This window comes from Alligator mississippiensis, chromosome 13 (genome assembly GCF_030867095.1).
Source record: "Alligator mississippiensis isolate rAllMis1 chromosome 13, rAllMis1, whole genome shotgun sequence".
Classification (NCBI taxonomy): Eukaryota; Metazoa; Chordata; order Crocodylia; family Alligatoridae; genus Alligator; species Alligator mississippiensis.
In genome coordinates, this window is record NC_081836.1 from 25,478,726 (window position 1) to 25,504,938 (window position 26,213).

General features: G+C 47.1%; 1 protein-coding gene across 6 annotated transcripts in view; it reads right to left on the reverse strand.

The window, feature by feature from the left end:
- CLUAP1 (clusterin associated protein 1) overlaps window positions 1–26,213 on the reverse strand; it is a 366,633-nt gene that overhangs the window by 16,087 nt on the left and 324,333 nt on the right. For all 6 annotated transcript variants that reach the window (XM_059716427.1, XM_059716425.1, XM_059716424.1 and 3 more), the window contains 2 exons: window positions 22,301–22,373; window positions 3,254–3,361 (listed from right to left, as the gene is read on the reverse strand). In XM_059716427.1, coding sequence (XP_059572410.1) covers window positions 3,254–3,361; window positions 22,301–22,373 — 181 coding nt within the window. The remainder of the gene's footprint in view (window positions 1–3,253; window positions 3,362–22,300; window positions 22,374–26,213) is intronic.

Below are 26,213 nucleotides of genomic sequence, written 5' to 3' on the forward strand. Positions count from 1 at the left end.
GTTTTCAACCTGATGTAAAATCTCTGGATCTATCTTGTGAATCATATTTATACATCTAATAGTGCTAACATTGAGTGGCAACCCATGGAACCCCTAGAACAATCTCAAGGCAGGTGGGGGTGTCTCTGCACCCTGGCTGAGAATCACTGTATGAGTCTATTGGGCTAAAACTGTGGGGGCCAACTTCTTTGGCAGGAATGTTACAAGATAAATTCTGTACCCTCCCTAAGTGCTATTCTACCCCCTCCACCTGCAATCTGTTGCTGTTTTCTGCTCTTTGTCTTATTTGCCATTGTGTTCCTTGCTCTCTCCCCAGTCTGCTGCATGCTACACAGAGGCTGCCCATGCCACTTGGTGCCTGTGCCCAGCCATACAATTGGTCCAATAAAAGATATCATAAAAAAATCCTTGCCTTTTGCGTAATTCCTAGACCATCAGGCTACAACATAATTTCTCCAACACTACCATGCCACTTGTGGCACACGTGGTGTGAGTTGGCCACACCTGGGCTAAAAGTGGAGCATGCGCCCTTCTGCTACTCATGGCCTTGCGTGAGTGTCTGGTCAATTTTATTTCCCTTGGGCAGCTACCTGGGTAGAGGACAGTCCTACTGAGCATACCCAGTAGGGCAGCATAGGCAATGCTAAAGTCAAACTAGGAATACATGTCAACAATTGCAGGTCCATAGCTACATACCTGTCACAAGAGGACACGAAAGGTTAAACAGGATCTGGTCCTAACTAACTTACCCAAGATCATATTGGCAGTTAATAACAGGATAGGAAATGAAACCCAGGTGCCAGGTTATGGTCTGAACAATTTGCCTTACATTTCAATATGAATTGGACTCTTCATTCCTTTTGGCTCTGCTGGAAACTCCAGTGCTAATGCTCATGAAAGTGAGATTAATACCAGGTAACTGACACTATACATACTTTCTTCCCACCTCTGCCAGAGCATTATGAGCCTGAGAGGAATTCTACCAGAAAAAATATTCTGTGCAGGGGGAGCATATGGTATTGTTTGGATGAATTACAAGTCACTGAGGCTAGGGACAGACATTCAAAAAGCCTGAGCCTGAATTGATTCAATCTTTGCAGGTTAGTCTAATCTGGCTAGACTAAATCAGTCTTGTAACCAGACAGACATCCCAGAAATGTAGGCACATGCCTGCAGTGACTCAGGCTAGAAGCTGGGGGTGCTAGAGCAGCCCTCCCTACCTTCCACAGCATGGAGCTGAGCGGGGTGTGGCCAGGCTCTGATTAGCCCAGCAGGGAATTGATAACAGTATTTAATCACCCAATTAAGAAAACATTACCAGCTACTTGTTGATTCTACCTGTTGCTTCAGGACCATAGCCAGCACGTGGTTTGCTAGCTAATACACAGACATCTCCTCAGCAAGGCAGAGGGGAGGGGGGAATTCCTGCTTAGCAGGGAGTGGTGAGGGGTGTGGGGAAGCAGCGTGCAGTTTCTGAAGCTTCAGCCAGGGAGCAGAGAGGAGGGACCAGCCCTGCTGTGGGGCAGAGAGCCCCGCCCTGCCCAGAGAGCATGCCAGCAATTGGTTTGAGCTAATTCAGTTAAGTCTGATACTACATGTGACCAGGTTTATCTCAAACCAGTTTCAGCCATTCTCAAACTGGCTTATACGCACTGAACATCTGTTCTGTTACAGGTTTAAACCAGTTTCTGATCACTTAAACTGGTTTACGTGTAATGCCTGTCCCTAGCCTGAAGCACTATGAGCGGCAGCTATAACACTATGGCAAGCTATTGAAGCAATCTGGCAGAGGAGATATACCAGAGGATTAAGAACTGCCTACTTGAAGCATAAAAAAATATACTTGAGCTAATTCTGGGTTTGCAGCCAGTAATTTGAAACAACAAAGCTTTTCTTGGAAAAATCACTGGCACCAAAATCCATTGCTTTTCCACCCAGGCTTTCTTCCCTCCAAAACTGCTGTTAAGGCCAGACAATTAGAAAGGTCAGTTTGTGCTCTATTTGACCCCAGTGTTAATATTCTCACCCTGTAAGAAGCTGATTAATGCAAATGACAAAGATGGAAGTAAGTGAAGTATGTAGCTATTTCCCAGGGCAGCAATAAGGAGCAGGATCATATGTACAGTTTAGGTCTAATCATTGTGACAGTCCTAAGCCTGTGATGACACAGAGAATCCTTATATTCCATTTGAGAAACTATGATGCACAAATTGTTTATGAATATTTGTGTCTGTGATGGTCTGCATGAGTCAAAAGGTATTTTTGGCTCCTAACATTTTACTCAGACTGAAAATTATGGAAAATAACTTGAGAGAAAAGTGTTTGAAGCATGTCAGCCCAGGCACTCCAGAGCCAGGTTCAGTTCCCATGTATGTAAGGCACTCTAGGAAAGTGAGAGCAGATTTAGACTTGTCCGTCTTTCTTAAGAACAGATTTTGGCAGAAGTAGCATCAGTCTGAGCTTCTTCATGCTGCCACTTTACCCACACCCAGGTGGGGCTTTAGCTGCAGGTGACAGTAATTCCTGGCCTAAAGGTGACATGAGTGACAACTCTTAGGAGTCTTTTTCATTTTTGACTTTGGTCATCTGCCCACTAGGAACTGCATCAATACATTTCCCACAAACCAATAAACAAACTCCTCATATAGTAACTACGTTGAGTCACACCTGACCAAGACTGCATTTGGTTGGATAACCTGAAGGTTAAAGCCTCTACTTCACCTTGTATTAGCAATTATGGGTGCCAGGGGCCCTCTCATAAGAGAGCATTCATACTTCTTTGATCCATGACTTGGGCAGTTCAGGAAGCTTTATGAGCATAGGGAAAGGCCTGGCTTTCAGGCAGCACCTTCAAAAACTGGTATAGCACACAGCAATTGGAATTCTACATCTACAGCTAAGGAAAAAGAAGAACAAGAAATGGCATTGGAACACCTGCCAAAGGCTTGATCCAACTTTATTTCTAGGTCTAGGCAAAGCAAAAATTAGGCAAGATTTTTCTCTTTGCAGTGACCTTTCCAATAAAGACTCCCTTGTTAAGGCTCCCTTTAACTGACCCCTATTCTCCAAAGCATAATGGTGTCCTCATGCTGTTCAAGCAAACTGAGCTGTGTGGAAGTTTTTGAACCCTTGGAGGAACTTACCTCCCAAAGTGTCCCATAAATTGAAATGCATCAAACCTGCTCTGAGCAGCCAAAGGAGCATTGCCAATGTGTCCTGTCAGACAGAGGCAATAAAGGAGAGGTGGTGATACCTTGCATTGGGATCTCCATGGCTGTGTGATGCTTCATGAGCTGCCTGTCTTCCACTTCACTATCAGATCCCTCATCTTCTTGAATTTCTATGTCGGAGTCATCGTTACCTGGTTAAGAAAAAAGTAACCCAAAGCACTTCATTAATATCAGAAAGTAGGACTGGCATAGACATCTCAGGCCAGTGAGTCCAGACCCCTGCATTTGCAGGCAACAAAGAGTCCTAAAAAAACAGTCTACTCCAGTCCCTTGCACATCACAGCCACAGAGCACTTGTTACACATGTGCAGAATGAAACCCACAATATGTCACAGGTAAAAAGCAGGGAAAACAAGGAAAAAACCCTCATAGCAATTCACAAATGTGGCAGAGTCAGCCACAATTATAAGCTTCCTTGTAATCACCCAGAACAAAAGCAGGACACTGATGAAACAGGGAGTGGGATATGTGGAACCAGAGCTCTCCTGGCTGCAGTGCTGGGGAACAGCCAACAGCCCTAAAAGAGGGTACCATTATAAGCAGCAGTATCAAAGAAAATGAAATGAACAGGAACTGCAAGACAAAAGCCCTGAGACAATTCTCAGACTGTATTATAAAGGCAATGTTCTATATATATATTCTCCAGGTATGAATCATATTAGCCTACAGTCAGATGGTGCTATTTTGGCAATGGATTATAGAATAAAAATCTCATAAAAGGTTTTGAAAAGTGTGGACCTTATTAATGTTCCCTATTCTGAACGTGTCTTCTAGGCTTTCAGTCTGATAACAACAATACCAAAATGTACCCTGGGAAACTATTTTACATTTACTTGAGGATTAAGAGTATGCTGTGATATCCTCATGTGATTGAAGGAGTGGTGGTTGAACTTTAACATGTTTGGTGAGACAGAAGAGCTCCCAAAGTCCAGGTACTTTTCTAAATACTTGCAAATTTCCATTACCCATCTCCCCACTTTTTTCTTCCCATGTTACTTAGATGACCTGGCCCCCAGCCAGCCAGTTGAACCAAACCATGCTCTCTTGAACTTCAGATGGATCTGCAGCCTCTAGCTCCTTCTGTCCAATCCCAATATGTTCTCTGACTCAGAATCCCAACTGCCAACAGGCTTCCGCCTAAAAGATCTCTCCCAGACCTTTTAAAATATTCCACAGGTTTATTGTGCTCCAGTCAGATCTTTCCTGCTCCAGTGATTTTTTCAGTCCAAAGCTGAATTGGACTTTCAGTCCAAAGCTGAAACTGGAGTCTGGATGGATTCTGACATTATCCTGAGGCTGTTTAGGTTGCTGTATTCAAATATCTATTGGAAGCTGGATGACGATAAAGAGGCACCGATCCCACCTTGTGGTACCTTGCCATGGATGACTCAGCCACTTCCCTTCATTTTCTCATAACCTGATCTGATGATGGTCCAGCCAGGGTTAAGAGAAGGGTGAGGGTTAGGCTCTATTCTCCTCAGGTCCCTTTCCCATGATAGTACCTCTTTCTTTTTGCCATTTCATGTCACATCCTCCTGTGCATCTGTCTGGAGATAGACTAAGTGCCTTACCTACTGCATTGCTCGTCTAAGACAGGGTAGACAAAATACAGCCCATGAGCCAGATTCAACCTGTCAGGCAATTTCATTTGGTACTCCGGTGCCCACCAATTATTTGTACCCTGCCTAGCCCACATGCCTCACTCCCACCCTCATGCGCAGGAGGGCCCCAGCCTGGCCAGCATGCACAGCTTCTGGGCAGAGCTGCTGCTGTCACTGCTGAAGGGCTCCAGGTGACCTGTTCAGCTTCCCTGGCCTCCAGTGGCTCCTCCTTTCCCTGCTGCAGTGCTCACTCTGGGCAGCATGTAGGGAAGTGGTAGGGGCAAGCCAGCAGAGGAGGGAACCCCCCCCAATGGAGTACTTCTGGGAGCAAGGGGAGGGATTTTTGGTGGCAAAGGTCAGGGGATAGGGGCAGGACTTCAGGTCCCAAGAGGGTGGCCAATGGGCGGGGCTCCCCTTGCAGCCCTTGACAGCACACCAAAACTCATTAAGGAGCCCTTCAGCTGAAATAATTGCTCACCCCTGATTTAAGAGGTAACAGGGTCTTCCTCCTTCTCCACTCCTTTCCTTCCAGTGAGTACATACATTTCTGGACAAACCTATTTTGCTACAGAGGGAAATAGACACCAAATTTTGCCTAAATGAAAACAACTGCATTTATGTGGCTGTAGAAGTGCCACTTAGCGAAGTAATAGCAAAATAGGACGTAGCTCCTATTTTTCATTTGTGCCTTTAAAAATCTCACCCCAAATTTTCAATGGTAATGAAAGATGCAGCCATCAAATGAATTACCCTAGATTTATATAGCATGTGCTTCAAAGAGATCTACAAGCGGGACATGAAGGTTTTTGGAATCAACCCAAACATTTGGGAGGTCTTAGCAGGAGACAGGACAAAGTGGCGCTCTCTTCTCAATCATGGAGTCCAACATCATGACAAGAAATGGTTACTCAAATTACAACAGAAATGTGACCAAAGGAAACAGCTTATCAGTACAATAGCCCCTAATACTATGTACACCTGTGACCACTGTGGCAGGACCTACCAGTCTAACATTGGTCTCTACAGCCACAAGACAAAATGTACCACCAGTTCACAGAATAGCTGCAATATCCACTGTCACTCACTGATGAACTGATACTATTAATATACCATGTCTCTATCAACTTGTAAACAATTTTTGTTCTGAATATATAGCAAAGTTTTCAGTTGTTTCTTTAAATTATTTAATTGGAAGTCTGAGGTTTGTGCAATAATAATAAAAACAAGCCTGACAGGAAAGCATTAAAAAACCCTAACAAAGGAGTCCCCTCCCCAAATAAACATTTGGGTAATGACTAGCAAAACAGGAATTACAAACAGCAACCTAATAACAAACTGTGCTATCTGTGACTCCAAATATCTTTCCCACCATGTAAAAATAAAATCCAACATTTTTCATTTAAAGTTAAACGCCCTGTTATCATTCAGTGTTCCACGCAGGATGGCTCATTCAAGCTGAACGAAAATGAACTGCTATCACTCATGCCTTACCTCTGACTTGTACACAATTCCCTGAGTTAGAACCAGAAAATCAGAACTTGTGCTAGACAAGTATATGGGAAGCAAACACAGAGACATGCCATATTATTGGAATTTAGTTTAAAATATATGGGATGAAGGTAAGCTACATATACACTACTTAATGGGATTAAAGCAGCTGACTTTTGCTGGCCATGTGAATTTTGGCACTTTTTAATCAATTGCTTCCTTTTGTCAAATATGTTCAATGTGTCTGGGCTTCAGAATAATATTGTTAATATTCAAGAAGAGGATGAAATTCAGTAACAAATGTTTATAAAAGCATTTTAGGAAGAAAAACTATCAATAGATTTAAAATCCCTATTTGACTATATAACTGTTTGTAATGAAAGATGCAATGTACTGATTAAAGGGATCAAGGGATGTCCATTCATGTGGGAATGTAGATGTTTTTTCTTGGTGCACTAGAACTGAGATACTTGGCAAATCTTCATGAAGAGGGGGAGCATATGCATCTGCAGTGATCAGCTGCATGGGGTCTCCGTGGTGCTCCAGCTGATCAGAGAAGTAACATCCTTTGAAGTAAAAGCCACAGCAACCAGCCTTAATTCAGTAATCCACTGTGAATTAAACCACACTAGTTCAGACTGACATTTACTGGTATGGAAAGTATAAAACACACACTAATGCAGCTGGCACATGGGATTAAAAAAAGATAAATTGGCTTTTAATAACATTATTTAACTGGAATCAAGTAATACAGGGATATCCAACCTAGGTCAAAGCTGGCAGCTTGCCAGAACCCAAGGGAGGGCAGTCTACAGCTCCTCACATCTTTAATATAGACACATGTTCCATAGATATTACACATCCCATGAAGGTCAGATCAAGAAGAGATGCTGGATGTTGGCACCTGTAGTTAAAGAAATCAAAGGACACAGTCCCCCTGCCCCTCTTAATCCTTCCATGTTAAACAGGGTGATAGCACAGGACAACAACAAGAGATTCTGGATTGTATTTGGCCTATGTAACATTTGCTGCAGTGCAAGTGAGAATACTCACAAGTTTATCCTAAGGGAGAACCTGCTGGGTTATTTGTGATTTTCAGCCCTCTTTCTTTACCCATCCACCTCTCCAGCTGATAAACACAGGTTTCAGGGAAACCACACTGTTGTCAATTAAACCAGCCCAGCTCCAAGAAACATATATTGGTTGTATCTGCAAAATACAGCTCTTAGCAGGTACATAACTGCTTTCAACACATGCATATTAGCTTCCAAGTAAAGATGGACCAGCAGTTTGATTTGTACAGTCATATGCAAATAATATGATTTGTTAATTTGTAGTACTTGAAAGAAAAGTGGCACAGTCAGAAGCTGACAGTGATTTCATCTCAGATTTGTTAGCCTGTATAAATATTTACCTAAACATATCCAAATGAAAGGTACTAGATTTGGTAAAAAGCTTCATGATTTAGTATAAATATGTTATTTAGCATGTACATATTTATTTCCATGATAAAACAAATTGCTGTGATTTCCCACAGTAATTACTACATTCACTAAGATGTTGTTTTCCCCACTGATTTATGGGAATATTCAATTAAAAGCTGACAGCTACTTGATCTTTTTCAATTTAGAAATAATTTAAAAATAAACTAAAGGACTAAAATATTCCCTCAAACCATTTAAATTAGTATTTTTAAGTGATCTAAGGAAGTCCAGAGTTCAGTTCTCATTTGAAAATTTCAGACTCTTGGTCCTGCAGAAATTTGAACAATGGTTTAGTCTCACTGAACTCAATGAAGCTACTCATATGTGGCAATTTATATATTCAGATGTTGACAGGACAGAGAACTGAGAGCACTGAATAAATACAGATGAATTTAATTGAGCTACACACCTTATAACTGATGTAAAACATTTCAGTCTCTCTTCCCATATCTTAGGAAGATTTTGCCTCAATTACCGATACTGCAAGTATTACTGTTTCTAACCTATTTCTGAATATCAGATGATATTCCAGATGTGTTGAGCCCCTCCTGCTCCTGGGGATTTTAATAGGAATTGGGATTTAGGTTCTTTTGTAAAAAATATTATACACACACACACACATATCATTGAAAAAATATATTTATACACACACATACACACAGAGTGTGTGTGTGTGTGTGTGTATGTATGTGTATATATATATATATAAAAAAAATACACACACACGTACACGTCATTGTGAATGTATTTTAGGGTTGTTGGCTGTAACCGTGCAAGTCGAAGGACAAAGGCAGGCAAGGTTCTTCGGGTAGATGTGATATCTTTTATTAGACCAACTGAATAGTTGGATAAAACATTTTTGCAAGCTTTTGGGCGCAAACACCCTTCTTCAGTCTCCCTAGGCTTGAAGAAAGGCGTTTGTCCCCCCAAATTGGCAAAGAACATTTTTTTCTAACTATTCAGTTGGTCTAATAAAATATATCACATCTACCCAAAGAACGTTGCCTGTATATAATTTATAATCTCATTGTATGGCCTGAGCTTTTTCTAAACATAGTACAAACAATGGCCAACGTATTGTGAAGTAGGATCATAAAGTATCAGTCTGTCTATTGTAAGTGTTCAATACTGCCTATGAGTACAGATGTGAGTAGCACACACAAATGAAAAATAAAGTGGAAATTCTTGACAAGGAAAGTAATGAATCATTGGGACAATGAACTAAGGGAAGTGGAACAGTCTTTGTTCCATGAAGTCTTTTTAAATTACTGTAATGGATGTGCTCCAGTTTGACAAGAAGTTATGGACTGATGCAAGAACTACTTTGTGAAGTTCCAGGGATTGTGTTATACAGGTCAGGGATCATAAAGGTACCTTTTGGCTTTAAAAATCTATGAATATATCAAAATATGATTATATTACTCCAATTAATCTTCGAATGCTAAAAATAACAAAATATATAGTCTGTCCTCAGTTCTATTAATGGGTTTCTGTAGTGCCCATCAGGGCAGTATCGTGTGGCTATTATATTAGAGCAGTGCTTCCCAAACTATTTTCCAGTATGACCCCAGTTTAACACTTGAAAATTCACAGGACCCCAAACACGAATGAAAACAAAACAGCTATAAAGCAGTATAACAACAACATTCAGGATATAATTATTAAAGTTTGCGTACTATATACAACATATAATAAAGCATATAAATATGAAAATCTATGTTTTTAAAGTACATTTGGCAAAGTACTTTTGTGAGGGGGTGTGCCTGTGTGGGGTTTGTGAGGTGTAAGGGAGGGTTGGGTGGGGTGGAGTGGGAATCCCCACTCTCTACTCCCTCCCATGGAGCACAGCCCCTACTGCTGGTGGTAGCAGCAGGCTGCAGGCACTCAGGGTGCTTGTGGCCTGCACAGGCATTGCTGCCTAGTGGCATGTGGCTCTAGCCAGTGCTTCACATGGTGGCAAGGAGCCCACCTCTACTGCACAGGGCTCTGTGCAGCTCCACACTACTGGGGGAAGCACCGTGTGATGGAGCTAGCTGCCTTTCCCGTCCCTTGCTGTTCAGGTCCCGGGACTTCACTGGGAAGCAGGGAGTGGGGCTCCCAACCGCTTGCGGCAGAGTCCTGGGACCTGCATGGCAGGGGGTAGGGAAGGCAGCCAGCTCCATCATGTGGGGCTTCCCCTAGTGGTGCACAGCCCCACACAATAGAGGTGGGCTGGCTTGGCTGCATTCCTTGCCACCATGTGCAGTGCTGGCTGGAGCTGTGCATCACTGGGCAGCAGTGCCTGTGCCTGAGTGCCTGCTGCCGATAGTCAGGGCTGAGCATCATGGGGGGAGTGGTGCCCGGGGTGTGGAGCTGCTGTCCACTAGGCGCGTGTGACGCCTGTCCATGTCCGTGGCACATGCCTGGCCTGGCCACTGGTTTTGTCCGCACTGAGGCAGGGTTCCCTGGACCCATGCTCAGCTGGCCCATATGTTAATCTGCCTATGCTTCCTGGGAGCAATAAATTCCAGAATGTACTGCTATGCATTAATGGCATGTGTAGATGCACCTACTGGGGGCAAAACCAGAACTCAGGGCCCATTCTCTTGCAGGCCAACATCCATCTTACGGGGTCACCAACACTCACTATTACTCTCTTCCTGCTGGCCTCATGAATCTCTCTCTTGTCGGGGTCAGGAGGCCAGCTTCAAAAAAGAGTGCTAGAGATCTGAGGCATGCTAACTATAGTGCTGTGCTTAGGAAAGCAGGGAGCCACAAGATAAAATCCCCTCTGGGCAAGGCAAGTCTCTAGCTTCTGAGGCATGTTTCCTAGCCATTCAGCTACTGAGGCAGATACATGGAAGGATTCTCTTTCACTCCCCCAGGTCATTGGCATCAGGTCACCTATGCTTCCACATGCTGGACACAGATATGTGCACATATATGTAGCTGGTGAGTATTTAATGCACATGCTCGGTCTGTGTGTATGTATGCCTCCATGCTGCTGGGAAACAATCAATACTTCTGTCAAAAACACCAAGTAAATGAGTAAAAAACCTGCCACCTAAATGACCGTAGGGAAATAGAATGTCAGTCTAAACAAGGGGCAGGCAATTATTTTGGGCTGAGGGCCGCTTACTGAGTTTTGGTAAGCCATCGAGGGCTGCATGGGTAGCCCCGCCCCTTGACAGGTGCCCTGCCCCCTGGTCACCATCAAGTGACTGGAAGTCCCACTCCCTAACCTCTGACCTTAGCTGCCAGAAGTCCCTTCCCTTGCCCCCCAGATTACTCCTTTCAGCAAGGTGATTTGCCATCTCTGAAACAGAAAAATACCAAATTATATTGTAAAAAAATCAAACATCAAAAATTAAAAATCTAACAAAAATCAACATTCATTAATTGATTTTAAAAAAATTTTGTCCTGATTTACATGTGTTTGTGCACTGTACATAGAGGTGATTATATATAATAACTTAAAATGAAGTCTTACTCTTGTATATTGTGGGGGGGGGGTGTTGGTAGGAGGGTGGGTATAGGGTGTGTGTATTTGTGATTTGTTGTGGGGCTGGATAGGTGTGGGTGTGTGGGCTGTGGGTGGGTATGGGTTTTGTGCAGGGATGGGAGTGCGTGAGGGAGGGTGGCTGGGGAGGGTTGTGGCTTGTGGAGGTTGAGGGTTTGCCCACAGGTTTCTCCCCCACTCCCATCCTCTGGCAGGCAGAGCTCCTGCAAGCCTGGGCTCTGTGCTCCTGTTGCTCCTGGGCCTAGGGCACTGATGCGGGCCCCATACTGCTGCTCACTGCCAGTTGCCCCCTGTCTGCCACTACTGCCCTTCTCCTTCATCCTAGCTGCTCCTGTGTTCCCGGCACTGCAGCTGGGAATCACATGATGCTGAGTGGCCAGTGGAGGGGAGCAGGGAACTAGCAGTAGCAGATGGGGGGGAAGGGGCAGCAAGCAGGCACATGGGTCGCAGTGACAGCCAGGCGTCAGTATGGGGCCCACACCAGTGCACCAGGGCCAGCACCAGCGGGACCCAGAGCGGGATGGCAGGATTGCAGGGCAGGGGCTACCTGGGGCTCTATGGAGCTGGGCATGCTCCCTCCTCTCCCTGGTTGAACAGCGCAACCTGGCTTCATAGAGCCCCTGGCAGCCCCCACCCCGTACTCCTGCTGCCCTGCCCTGGGCCCCACCGGCACTGGCCCTGGGGTGCATTGGCATGGTCCCACGCTCCCTCCCAGCTGTCACTGCACTCTGCGTGCCCACTTCTTGCCCCTTCCCCTGCCTGCCAGAGCCATTTCTGGGGCAATCGCCCAAATCCTTCCCTGCTTCTCACCCCCGCTCTTCTTACTTGTATTTCCCTCAGTGCGGGGAGGAAGGAACAGCCCCAGGCCAAAAGCCTTCAGAAACCCCAGATAGCCAGAGGCTTTCAGCGGGGGCTCGGAGTAGGGGAACTGGAGCGGGAGGTGGACTTACTTCTCAAGCCGCTTGATCCTGCCAGAGGCTCCCCCTGGGTCCTACTAACCCTGGCTCCTGTCATCTTTGACAGGCAGCCAGGGACAAATAAATATTAATTTTCTAAATTGTTTAGGGGCCCTGAAGGCCGGATAGAATGGCCTGGTGGGCTGAATCCAGCCCGTGGGCTGTATTTTGCCCACCCCTGGTCTAAACACTTCACCAGTATGAGCCTGTAGGAATGCAAGTTAGCTAAACTTCCCTAACTGTGACCCTGAATGAAGTGAGGTTAAAAGTGGAATGGGGTTACTACCCTTGTATCACTGCAGAATCATACAATGCATAGACTTCTTAGGGTGATATCTTTTACTGGACAAACTGCATAGTTGGGAAAGTCAGACAAGCTTTCAAATCCAAAACATTCTTCACCAGGTCACTCTTCCTCACTCTGTTGCAACTATGCAGTTGGTCCAATAAAATATGTCACCCTAAGAAATTCTTGCCTTTTACATAATTTGTGGGCCATCATGGCTACATCACTAACAGTACAGAATCTTACAAATTTAACAGCTACATTATAACAACTGGAGCACTATCAAGGCTTACTGATAGAAGCTGTTATGTCTGTCTATACCAGGGGTGGGCAAAATATGGCCTGCGGGACAGATGCAGCCCGCAAGGCAATTCTATCCGGCCTGTGGGGCCCCTCAAAAATTTAGAAAATTAATACTGATCTGTCCTTGGTTCCTGTAAAAAATGACAGGAATCAGGGGCAGTAGGACCCAGGGGAAGCCCGGCAGGCTCCTGCAACAGCAGGGCCTGCCTGGCCCCACCGCCCCTGCCAGAAGCCCCAGCAGGGGCTTCTAGGCTTGGGCCCACGTGGCTGCACAGGCACCAGAACCTCAGGTAAGGGGGAGGGGGGGGACCCCAGGTAGGGAAGGAGCCCAGGAAAAAGCAGCCCGGGAAAAAGCTGAGTGTGGGGAAGAGCGACCCCTTGGCCACCCCATGGCCTGCGCTCCCTGCTGCAGGCCACTTGCAGCCCACGTGGGCCTGTCCTGAGCAGGCACAGGCAGCCCTGCATGGGATGTGGGTGGCTGCAGCGTGGGGTGACAGCCATGGGGCGGGCAAGGGACTGCTTTTCCCTGCACTCAGCACCAGCTTGTAACCCACCCCTGCTGCCAGCCTGGGCCCTGTGTCAGTCCTGGGCTCGCCCGCCAGGGCTGCGCTGCAGCATGAGCAGCTGTAGCACCTCCACTTGCCGTGCTGGGCAGTGTTTGCTGCTACTGCTCACCCAGAGCTTGCGCACTGGGTAGCCCAGAGGCAGCGGTGGCAAACACTGTCCAGGATGGCAAGTGTGGGGGCCGCAGCTCCTGCCACTGTGGCGCAGCCCCAAAGGGGTTCAGGCTGGCAGCGGGGGCGGGTTACAAGCTGGTGCTGAGCGTGGGGCTGGAGGGGGGAAGGGAAGTGGCCCCTTGCTCGCCCCGTGGCCGGTGCCCTGCACTGCAGCTGCTCACAGCCCACCTGGGGCTGCCTGTGCCTGCTCCGGCGAGGAGCCGCTTTTTCCACGCGCTCAGTCCCAGCTCCTTCCCTCCTGGGGAGCATGGGGTCAGGGCTGCATGCTGCCCCCTGCCTGCACCGCGGGGCTAGGGGGCACAGGGAGTGAGAAGGAACGTGGGGCCTACACCGATGTCCCGGGGTCCAGTGCCAGTGGGGCCCAGAGCAGGGCGGCAGGGGTACAGGGTCCTGGCTGGCAGGGGGTCTATGAAGCCGGCACAGCTCCCCCCTCTCCCTGCTGGTGCAGCCCAGCCTGGCTCCACAGCCTGCGCCCTGCTCTGGGCCCCACCGGTGCTGGTTCTGAGACACTGGTCCCAAGACATTGGGACATTGGTCCCAAGATGGTGACTGGGAGCAGGGCACCTGTCAAGGGGCGGGGCTACCCATGCGGCCCTCAACAGCTTGCCAAAACTGGGTAAGTGGCCCTCCACCCAAAATAATTGCCCGCCCCTGGTCTATACCCTTTTTCCAAAATACTCCTATTAAATAACATTCTCTCAGTGGGTATCTATATGTGAAATAAAAATTTTACAAAAGCCACTGATCAATTTATTTTTCAATATTTTTTTACAACAACCATTTTTGTGCTTTTGCTCACATTTGACTTCCAATTGCAAAAACAGTAATAAAATCCCACTATCTAAGCTCTGAATAGTTATTAAGACAATGTATAACACTCTTGCTATTACTTACCAGTGGTCTGATTTTTTTAAACTATGATCCTTTTATGGAGGTACAGATCAGAACTCTGGGAGGAACACAAGTTTTTTTAAGTAATGCCCAATTATAAAACTAGGTTTGCACTAAGTTATATCAAAGAGTTTTTTAAAGCTTACAGACATTTCAGTAGAGGTTAGCTAGTTTTCTCTATTCCCAAAATAGGCTCTTGCAGATTTGCTCAGTCTAACAGACCTCCACAGGTGAGATTCACAACACATAAATACAGTGGATTTGATTTCTTCAGGGTTCAGCTTGAAACTAAATGTGAGCTAGCCAAAACTTCTCTGCAGCAGAGCAATGAATTGTTGATTTTCAATGCCTTCTAACCAAAATATCAGTATGGATGTCCAAGGGATTCACACGATAAGAGATCTACCTCCTTTATTAATGCACAAAAATGCCCAGTGCTTACGCAGAGGGGGCGAGTGCTGAGCTCTATCAGTTAGCAGTGATGTACTAATCATAACTTTCTAGTTCAAGCTGTCAAAAGTGTTCTGGGGTGTGTATTCTGTAAATTCTGTATTCTGAATTCCAAAGTACTACTATGATGGGATCTATGAGACGTTCTTTTTCTTCTACTGGAGGCCATGAACTCCTGATACTTGTTTCTAAAGGAAAGGAAACCAGGAAGATTTCAGTCATCCAGGGGCCAAATAAACAGGGCTGCACGGCTCCCAAAATTCAGATGATTCCACACTGATACTATATAGTTGATAAGGTTATCAAGTCTACCAAATCCCTCAATAATCTATGGTGAGAAACTAGGTACTGAATCTCTGCTAGACTTGGTGAAACATTGCATATAAATGCATTGGAGGTGCTCTGCACTTTAACAATTCTAACTTCTCACCTAACTTCTATACTTAAAATAAGGAACCAACAGCTGGCAGATATACCAAAAATATGGTTACACTGGATTTTCTGTTCCCCTGCAGCTGTTTAGGAAGGCCTTTAGAATGGATCCCAAGGGCAACTCCAACTATGGTCTCTATAGCAGCTGGCTGGAAATGAGACTTCCCATTCTGCTGGAAATTCCAAAATTAAACAAGGAAAATAAGTTCTTCCCAAACAATAGAAAACATTTTGAAATTCCCCCTGGATCAAAAACAACATTTAGAACTGTCTCAGGGGGCAGGGGGACCTGTGCTTCCCAGATCTTCATGCAGGGCAGGCTCAGGCTGAGGGCTCTTGCCCTGCTTCCTTCCCTCAGGGCCTCTGCAGCTCAGTGGGCATGGCTCAGTGCAGTAGGGAACAGCTGGGCCGCACAGGGATTTCCTTGCTGTTGCAAGCTCTCCACTGCCCTGGCGATGCACCTCCTGCATGTGCCGCCGCTTTGAGGGGTGCAGCCCCATGCACAGAGGGCACATCACCAGGGCAGCACAGAGCTCAGTGGCAAGCAGCTTCTCTGCACAGCTCCTCTGTTCCTTGCCACGCTGGGTTGTACCCACTGGGCTGAGGAGGCCCTGGGGGAGGGAAGCAGGATGGAGCTCGCAGTGGTGAGCTGCTTCTCCATGTAAGCCTGCTGCCCCCTGCTGCCCTGTTTCCCTCCCCCAGGGCCTCTGCAGCCCAGCAAGTATGACTCTGCATGGCAGGGAACAGCCAGGCCACACAGAGAAGCTGCTTGCTGCTGTGAGCTCCACGCTGCCCTTGCGATATGCCCCGAGCGCGGGGCTGAGCCCCTCAAAGCAGCGGCATGTGCAGGAGGCATGTTGCCAGGGCAGTGCAGAGCTCACAGCAGAAAGGAGATCCCTGTGCAGCCTAGCTGTTCCCTGCCACACCGGGTTATGCCTGCTAGGCTGTGGAGGCCCCAGGGGAGGGAAGCAGGGCAGGAGCCTGAGTCTGCAGCCTGTGCCTGCTCTGTGTACAGATCTGGGGGTCGTGGGTCCTCCCTGCTGCCTGGAAGTGTGCACAGAAGCAGGGAGCTGCCTCGCCTAAGTCCACAGCAGGGGGAAGTGGGGGCAGGAGGCTGTGGACCCAAGTCCATAGCCCTGGCAGTTGGGGTCCCCCTCCAGCACAGCTGGGGGAGCAGGGGCTGCAGTGGGGGGGGTGAGTGGCACAATCAGGGCCAGGGGGCTGTGGGTGGGGAATGACAGGCACCAGCAGGGCTGTGGAGGGCCTTTAATTTTAATAACAGATTTTGGGCTTTATTAGAGAATTTGTGATTTTTTCGCAGATACTTTGAGATTTTTTTTATCAGGGAAAAAAAAGGAAGCCATGCCCCAAGATTCTGCGGCGCACCTGGACATGACTGACGGCACACCAATGTGCCATAGCACATCCTTTGGGAAATGCTGCCATAGAGGAGACATTACACAGAATGGAGGTAGTCAATGTGGCAGTACAGTAGGGGGTGTTACTATGCAGAGCCACCCACCCCACTGTGCCAGGCCCAAAACCGCGCTTTGGGAGTCTCTCCTAGGGAGCCTACGGCTGGCTGGCCCCCTTCCTGGAGAACTCCTTCAAGCCTGGGGTAATGCTGCCACCACCCAGGCACTGGTCTCTGTTAGGGCGTCATGCAGCCTGGGGTACATACAGCCTGAAAGCCTTAGGGGTGCTTTGCCCACTGGCAATATTTCTGGGTGCCTCTTTCAGCCTGAAGCCTTCCAGGGTCACCTCAGGTATGACTGAGGGAACATAACCAGCCAAGCTCTGCTGGCTGGGCTGGGATCAAAAAGGCCCCTTCTCAGCCCCTTACACAATGAAACAGCCAGGCATGCTGTAACATGATACCTTTATTGATCAGAAGGGGGGTGGGGAGTAGAACAAAAGAGTCAGAAATACACTTTGAACAAACCAAAATAAGTTGAGCCTTCATAGATATTGGGTTCAGTGACCCTTTTAGGATGCGACATTACTGAGTTCTAAACTACTAGCTAGTTTCCAGGTCTGACTTACAGTGATTCATCCAGGAAGAATTCAGGAGAAGAGTTCTCCCTCTCCTCAGGAATTTATTTGGCCAAGTCATCTGGCCAACCAGCCAGGACCAGCAAGCAAGTGAAAGAGAGAGGAGTACAGTTGGAATGACCCAATGCAGGGCTAGAAAAAGCGGGATTTCTTCACAGTCATCTGATCACAAAGGCATCTTAGGATGGTGATAAATTTCCCTGGGCAGCCAAACTTTGATAAGATCTTCCATAGAGCCCCACAGTTAACATACTCAAAGGCTTTGGTCTTTTCTTTTAAGATGACCATAGCTTAAAAAAATAGGTCAAGGACAAACTGGGAGGAAGTATTTAGCAGCATTCCCCAGAGTCTGTTCTCTACCAGTCAATATTTTCATTAATGACTTGGAGGGTAGACTTGAGTGTACGCCTGGTAAATTTGTGGATGTCATCAGGCTGGATGGGGTAGCATATATTTTAGAGGACAGGGTTAGGATTCAAAATGACCTTGATAAATTGAATGAAATTCAGGTAAAGATAAGTGTGAAGTACTACACATAGGAAGGAACAATCAAATGCATAAATAAAGACACAATGGGGAACAACTGGCCAGGCTATAGTAATCCAGAAAAGGACCTAAGGATCATAGTGGAGCACAAGCTAAATTTGAATGAATAATGTACCATTTTTGCAAAAAAGGCTAACTACATACTGGAAAGTATTAATAGGCATGTCATATGCAAGTTCTGGGAAAGAATTCCTCCATTCTATTCAGTACTAAGGAGGGCTCACCTGGGACACCGTGGTGACTGCACTCCCCCACCACCAAAAAACCATGGACAAATTGGAGAAAGAGAGCAAAAAGCAACAAAAAATATTAGAAGTCTAAAAAATATGATTTACCATGAAAGATTAGAAAAATTGAAATTATGTCACCTACAGAAGAGAATATTTTAAAACAATCACCCCTTCCCCTCATCTTCAACTAAAAAAGGTTGCTATAAAGACAATCATGATCAATTCTTTTGTCTTAACAGCAGACAGGTTGAGAAGCAGTGGGTTTAAATTGCAGCAGGGGAGATTTATGTTGGACATCAGGATGATCTTTGTTATTGTGAGGGGGATTAAGCACTGGAACGCCTAGCACTTACCTGGAGAGACAGTGGAATGTTCATTACTGAATGTCTTCAATGACGTATTAGATCTGTGGTTCTCAACCTCATCAGCCTCAAGTTGCCCCTTGGAAAATGCCAGCTCTTAGCTTTAATGTGATTCACCAGATACCTGCCAGGCCTGACCTCTTACTTTTCATTCCCCACCTCCTTCCTCCCCTCCTCTCCCCCCCCAGCCTTTCTGCCCTTTGTCTTCCTAATTTCAAGCTATCTACTTTTTCACAGTCAGCCTTGAATTAGGACAGACTACTGTCAAGTCTCCTTTACTCACCTTTGGTTTCCCCCCCCACTCCCCCTCTACCTTCTGTTTTCCTAATTTCCACCTATTTACATTCTCACTGACATCCTGTCACACTTTTAGCTTCCTTCATTCCTTGGAGTCTCAGAACAGCAGAGACTTCGTATGCCTGAAGAAGGGTGACCGTGCCCGAAAGCTTGCAAAGAACTTTTTTCCAAGGACTCAGTTAGTCTAATAAAAGACATCACATCTACCCAAAGAACCTTGCCAGCTCTTAGCTTTAATACATTTTTTGACTATGGAATATAGCAATTCTTCTGTTGCAAAGAACTCAGAAAGTCTGCAATGGGTCAGAATGTTTTTAACATTATGGATCCCTATTTGAAGTCTTGGAGTTCATGTGTAGGTTTTTCCATACCTAACAGTGACAATGTTGCAAGAACACCCCTGAGAATCACTGTATTAGACAATTATTTGTATGGGGTGGTTTCTATGCAGATTACCCTGATTTGCTCAAAGGACTGGACTAGATTATCTTCTGAAGTTCCTTTCTAGCCCTGTCTTCTATTTTGTAGATTGCTGATTCCCAGACTTGTGTTCTCATCACTAGATCACACTTATTAAAAGTTCCATTAGAGAACAGCAACATTTTAACTTCTGAAGTGTGATACATTATAACAATAAAACTGTATGTCTTTATTAATACCAAAGGCCCCAACAACTTCATTTACTAAAAGCAGAGATGGAAACATTATGAATATACAAGAATCACTTATGAGAGGTTTTCAAGAAAAAGCCCACTGAGAATGAAGAATATTTCACTATACCATGAGGGGCTGTGTTTGCACATTAAGTTAAGAATTTGGAAGGTATTAATCATGGTGTCCTGTGACCAGTGGGGTCCCCCAAGGCTTTGTCCTTGGGCCCATATTGTTCAACATCTTCATTAATGATGTGGACATTGGAGTCAGAAGCGGACTGGCCAAGTTCGGCGATGACACCAAACTTTGGGGCAAAGCATCCACACCAGAAGACGGGGGTGATCCAGGCTTACCTGGACAGGCTCAGCAAATGGGCGGATGAGAATCTGATGGTGTTTAACACTGAAAAATGCAAGGTTCTCCACCTTGGGAGGAAAAACCTGCAGCATCCTTATAGGCTCGGCAGTGCTACACTGGCTAGCACTACAGAAGAAAGAGACTTGGGGGTCATCATTGACCACAAGATGAACATGAGCCTGCAATGCGATGTGGTGGCTAGTAAAGTGACCAAAACTCTGGCTTGCATCCATAGATGCTTCTCAAGCAAATCCTGGGATGTCATTCTCCCCTTGTACTTGGCCTTGGTAAGGCCACAGCTAGAGTACTGCGTCCAGTTTTGGGCTCCACAATTCAAAAAGGATGCGGAGAAGCTTGAGAGAGTCCAGAGAAGAGCCACGCGCATGATCAGAGGTCAGGAAAACAGACCTTACGACAACAGGCTGAGATCTATGAGGCTCTTCAGCTTGGAAAAGCGCAGGCTCAGGGGTGATCTGATGGCCACCTATAAGTTTGTCAGGGGTGACCACCAGTATCTGGGGGAATGTTTGTTCACCAGAGCACCCCAAGGGATGACAAGGTTGAACGGTTATAAACTACTGCAAGACCATTTCAGGCTGTGCATAAGGAAGAATTACTTTACTATCCGAGGCCCCAAGGTCTGGAACAGCCTGCCATCAGAGGTGGTTCAAGCACCTACATTGAACACCTTCAAGAGTAAATTGGATGCTTATCTTGCTGGGATCCTATGACCCCAGATGACTTCCTGCCCTTCGGGCTGGGGGCTGGACTTGATGATCTTTCGAGGTTCCTTCCAGATCTAATGTCTATGAAATCTATGAAACTGACAGAAGACTGGAATTCATTTTTTTGCAGAAACTCAGATAATGTAGTTAAAAGAAAATTCCTGTAAAATAATAAATTATTCTAATATGTACTGCACATCCTCCATCCGGTGCTCCAAGGCAAATGGAGGTAGGAAATGGGGAGGGCAAGGTGGAACAATTCTCTTTCCCTCTTACCTGCTTGTAGAACACCTGGAGACAAACTGAAGCTATGAAATGCAACTGTGACATTCTCTGTCAATGTCATCTTTCATGAAGTTTGTGTCTATCTGACCCAGAGGATTTATATTTTCCTGCCGTATAAAAATACACATATTGCAATACTGAACTTGCAGTGGTAATTAACACAAGGAAGTTTGGCTGATGTCTCAAGAGAAGTAGTGAAAATCCACTAGTAAAATCCAATCTGTTAGCAGTGTTGACAAAATCCCAGGAGTATACATTTCCCTTCTGAGTCTGAGTTCTATATTTAATGCAAAGTAAAAGTTAACCAAACAGGCCCTAAATGAAAATGCAATTGTACCCAGTGGTCACATGAACATTAAGGAAAATGTTGTGGAAGCAAAGAGTGTTCCACAGTTTAAAAATTGTTTATAGAAAGGGGAAACAACTTTCAAACTAAGATTTTCATTCCTGAGGTACTAAATGAAAGACTGTTTTCTTATGCAAGTACCTTTAAATATAACACAACGCCACAAACAAACTGCACAGCATAACAGTGGGCATGTCTACGTTTGCATTAATGTGCTTTAGTTAATGTGCATTAATAAGCAGGTATATAACTTTAATCGAGGAGTCCTGAAAATTGGTGAGATTACTCACATACTTAAAGTTACACATATAAAGGTTCTCTGCTGAACTGGAATGCAAACCTTTTTGTTAGGTCACTGAATTTACTTTCCTTTAGACAGCTAAAGGGTGTGCCTCTGTAGCATGCCCTCTCCCTAGAAGCTTGGATAATAACAAATTGAAATTGGGAATGAAACCCAGATCTCATGCTGTTGTACAGGGTGTTTGCTTAATGACTACTGTTTATCTCCGTACTGTAGGTAGGCTTTATAAGTAATAAGTCATATAAATTAGGCCACTGGTTTCAGTACCATCTTTTTAAGCTAATAGAGTTGTCACTTTTTTCCATAATGTGTGCACCCAAAAAGGACCTAGTGTTTATTCCTACCAGCTTCAAGGCTGCAAAGAGTGTTTTATGCATGAAGCATCTGCCACTTTGTAATTTGTTCTGCTAGCACAGGGGTGCTCAACCTCCAGCAACCTGTAAGCCAAATGTTGCCTACGCAGCCATGGCATCTGGCCCACAGGGCTCCCCACGTGTTGGGAATTTGGTGACAGGTGAGCAATGATAATTAATATTGTCAATCCTCCCTAGATGTCAAATTCTCAAGCTCTGCAGGGCCAGATTGGGGCCGAGTCATGTCCTTTTCCCCCATAGTGCCAATTGGGGCTGGACTGCTCCCTGACCTTCCATATGGCAGGATCGGGGCCTGCCTCACAACCACGCATGCCAGATCCCTTCTGCGGATGGACTGAGCACCGGGCCCAAAGGGAAAAGAGGTTGGGCACCACTGTTCTAGCACATGCATTTAAGAAATACTGTATAACTTACTTCCAGTCTTAAGCAAGCGTTTTTCCTCCTCCTTCAGTCTGTTCTGCATCAGGCGTAGTGTGTTCTCTGCTTCCTGCAAGGAACAAATATATTGGTCAGCATAACTGCCACATTCCTAGGTCAGGTAGTTGATTGACTGGATGCTACTGAAATAAAAAGTGAAGGCTGCTCATTGCCAGACTGAAGAAAATTTCAGCACAGAAAGTGGCTCAGAAAGAAAGCTTCTTAATTTAAAAGGGGTTAATTTAAATACAGTCCCTACCTTGATGGACAGGGTAAAGTCTGAGGTCTATAAAAGGACAGAGGAGTGCAAAGGATGTCAGTCATACAACTTCTAATCAGCATCATGTGGCTAATTCCACGCTTACTGTTTTTCCTCCAGTAAACCTACTTTCTCAGCTCCACACATAATTACTGCTTTTACTATGTGAAAGGCACTTTCTGTGGAATGGAAAAAATGGTCCCAGGTGACTATGTATGGAGAACTAGGAGCAACTGTCAGTAACAGGTATTTAAAACAGTGGCTACTTTATGGCACATTCAGATGGAGAAAGAGGACTGTTGTTGAACTTGCAACCTCTGCCAGCAAGAGGAAGATTCCACCACTTGAGTTGTTTCCCCTGCTTATAGTATAGGTGGGGACTGCTGTACTAATGAATAGTGATCAGTGTTTTGAAAGCAGGACTTCCAATAGTTACTGGTAATTCACAACTCATGAAAAGGCTTGATTCTAATGAATGACAATGATACAGAAGCATTTCTAAAGTGGCCTCTAAACCAGTGGTTCTCAAACTGTGGGTTGTAACCCCAAATGGCACCACAGAAACAGATAGGGTCATGAGAAATAAAATCACTTTAATCCAGAGCAGGCAAAATATGGCTGGCTAGGCACTTTCATCTGGCTCACAGGTGCCCACCAACTAGTTGTACCCCACCCAGTCCATGTGCTTCGCTCCCACCCTGGTGGGCGGATGGTCTTGGCCCAGCCAGCACGCAACTTCCAGGCAGGGTTGTTGCTGTCATTGCTGCAGTTGCTGGGGGACCCGCTCAGCTTCTCCAGCATCCCGCTTGCTCTGGGCATCAAGTAGGGAAGCAGCGGGGATGGGGGGAGGGGGTGCTGCAGCTGGACAGAAGCACAAATCATGGGGCTGGGGTTGGAGGCAGCATGGAGCCTGCACCCAGGGGGAGGGTGGGACCTTGTGACCTCAGGTGGACATGGTGTGGGTATGAGGGAGGGTGAGAGGGTGTGGGGACTCCCCCACACACATACTCCCCTCCATGGCATGAAGCCCCTGCCACCAGCAGGAGCAGCAGCAGGAGCAGCAGCAGCAGGCACTTGGGGCATTTGTGGCCCATGCAGGTGCTGCTACCTGGTGGTGCGTGTCTCTAGCCGCACAGCACCTGGTGGCAAGGAGTGCAGCGACGCTGGCCCACCTCATCATATGGGGCTCCATGAGGCGTATGTGCAGCTCCATGCTACTGGGGGAAGCCCTGCATGATGGAGCCAGCTGCCTTCTTCGCCCCTTGCAGTGCAGGTCCTGGGACTCTGCCACAGAGTGGATGGGAGCCTCACCCCCTGCTTCCCAGCAGAGTCCTGGGACCTGCATGGCAACGGGTGGGGAAGGCAACTGACTCCATCATGTGTGGCTTCCCTTGGTGGTGTGTAGCCTTGTGCGACAGAGGCAAGCTGGCCTGGCTGTGCTCTTTGCCACCACATACAGCATTGGCTGGAGCCATGTACTGCCAGGCAGCAGCACAAGTACCCCGAGCACTTGCTGCCTGCTGGTGGCAGGGGCTCGGTGCATTGGGAGGGAGGGGGACAGTTCCCACCCCCACACCCTCTCGCACACCTCACAAACCTGACACACCCACACCCTGCCCCCACAACCACTTCACATATAGACTCTCCAATATACCCTATTCACCCTACACACACAGCCACACCCCATCACAAAATTACTTTACAAAAGTACTTAAAAATATAGATTTTCATATTACATACTGTATTATATGTTGTTCTGTAATACTCAAACTTTAATAATTATATAGAGAATGTTGTTATGCTGCTTTATTGCTGTTTTGTTTTCATTGGCATCTGGGGTCCTGTGAATTTTCAAGTGTTAAAATCAGGTCATACTGGTGTGTTAAGTGGGGTCAAGTATTAAAATGGGGTCGTACTAATTTGGGAAGCACTGCTCTACACACTTGCAAATTCCTGGTCTGGCACTGGCAAATGAGTGAGAAATGGGTCTATTAAGCAGGAGCAGTACAAAATTGCTACATGTTATTTACTGGCCTGTATGAATAGGGAAGTATTTGATTCAGATTTGGATTTGGCTGATTCAGAGGACAATGATTCGATTCGGTGATTTGAATCAATGTCCCCATTTGATTTGGCTGAATCAGAATTAGAGATTCGGTGCTGATTCAGAGATTCAGATCAGTTGGGGAGAGTCATGGGAGAAGCCCCCATGGCTGCCCTGCCCGGCCCCATTCCCCACCCAGCCCCAGCCTCTCAGCACTTTAAAAAAAGAAAAATAAAAAAAGCCCCACACTCACTGGCAGTGGCAGCAGCAACTGGGGTTTCTGAGGGCTCATGGAAGAGCCCCCTGTACAGCACAGGGCAGTGGGGGCAGTGGAGATCGCCCCTGCCCCGGCACTCGTCCGGCAGCTGTCATGTGGCACGGGTGCAACGCAGCTCAACAGAGCACTGGGAGCTGGGGCCGCTAGGGCTGAGTGGTGCCAGGTTCCAGTTGACTGCTGGAGCCACCCCAGCTTGCTACTGGAGCACCCTAGCTCTCAGACTGTGCACAGTGCCCTACTGAGCCATGCTGCACCCACACCATGCGACAGCTGCTGTGCAGGTGCCAAGTGTGGGGGGGGCAACCCCTGCTGCCCTCCACTGCCCCAAGCTGTGTGTGGGGGGACTCCGCCATGAACTCCCAGAGGCCCTGACTGCTCCTGCCAGAGCTGGTGAGTGCAGGTCTTTTTTTTTTTTTTTAAGTGATGGCAGGCTGGGCCAGGCAGGGGATGGGGCCGGGCAGGGCAGCCCTGGGGGCTTCTCTCATGGCTCCTCCAGCTGTGCTGGCTTCTGCCTGGGTGGGGGGAGCCACAGGAGAAACCCTCAAGGCTGCCCTGCCTAGCCCCAGCCCCAGCCCCAGCCCCAGCCCAGTCCCTGCACTTAAAAAAAAAAAAAAAACAGAAAAAAGCCCTGCACTCACTGGCTCTGGCAGCGGGGATCAGGGCCTCTGGGGGCTCATGGCAGAGCCCCCGCCACAGCACAGGGCAGCAGGGATCTCCACCCACGTGGTAGCTGCCACACTGTGCGGGTGCAGTGCAGCTTGGCAGGGTGCTGCACACTGTCTGGGAGCTGGGGCAGCTCCATGTGTCAGCCAGAGCCTGGCACCGCTCAGCCCCCGTGGCCCCAGCAACCAGACTGTGTGGCTCCTGCACTGCACGCATGCCATGGGACAGCTTCCATGCAGGTGCTGGGCAGGGGGAGGGGGGAGATGATCCCACTGCCTCCCACTGCCTGTGCTGTGTGGGGGCGCTCTGCCATGAGCCCTTAGAAACCCCAATCATCACTGCTGCAGCCGGTGAGTGTGGGGCATTTTTTTTTTTAAGTGCCGAGAGGCTGGGCTGGGTGAGGGATGGGGCCAGGCAGGGCAGCCATGGCAGCTTCTCCCACAGCTCCTCCGGCTGTGTCTGCCTCTGCCCCAGCAGGGGGAACCATGGGGGCTATGCCCTACTGCTGCCTGCCCAGCCAGCATGGGGGTGGGGGGCATGATGCAGGTGCGGCTCACTCTGGGCGGCAGCAGGGCACAGTCCCTACTCCCAGTGCTACCGTGCCCGCATCAGAGCTGGGAGTGGGGGTTCTGCCCTGCCACTGCTTGCCAGCCGACAGTAGATGCAG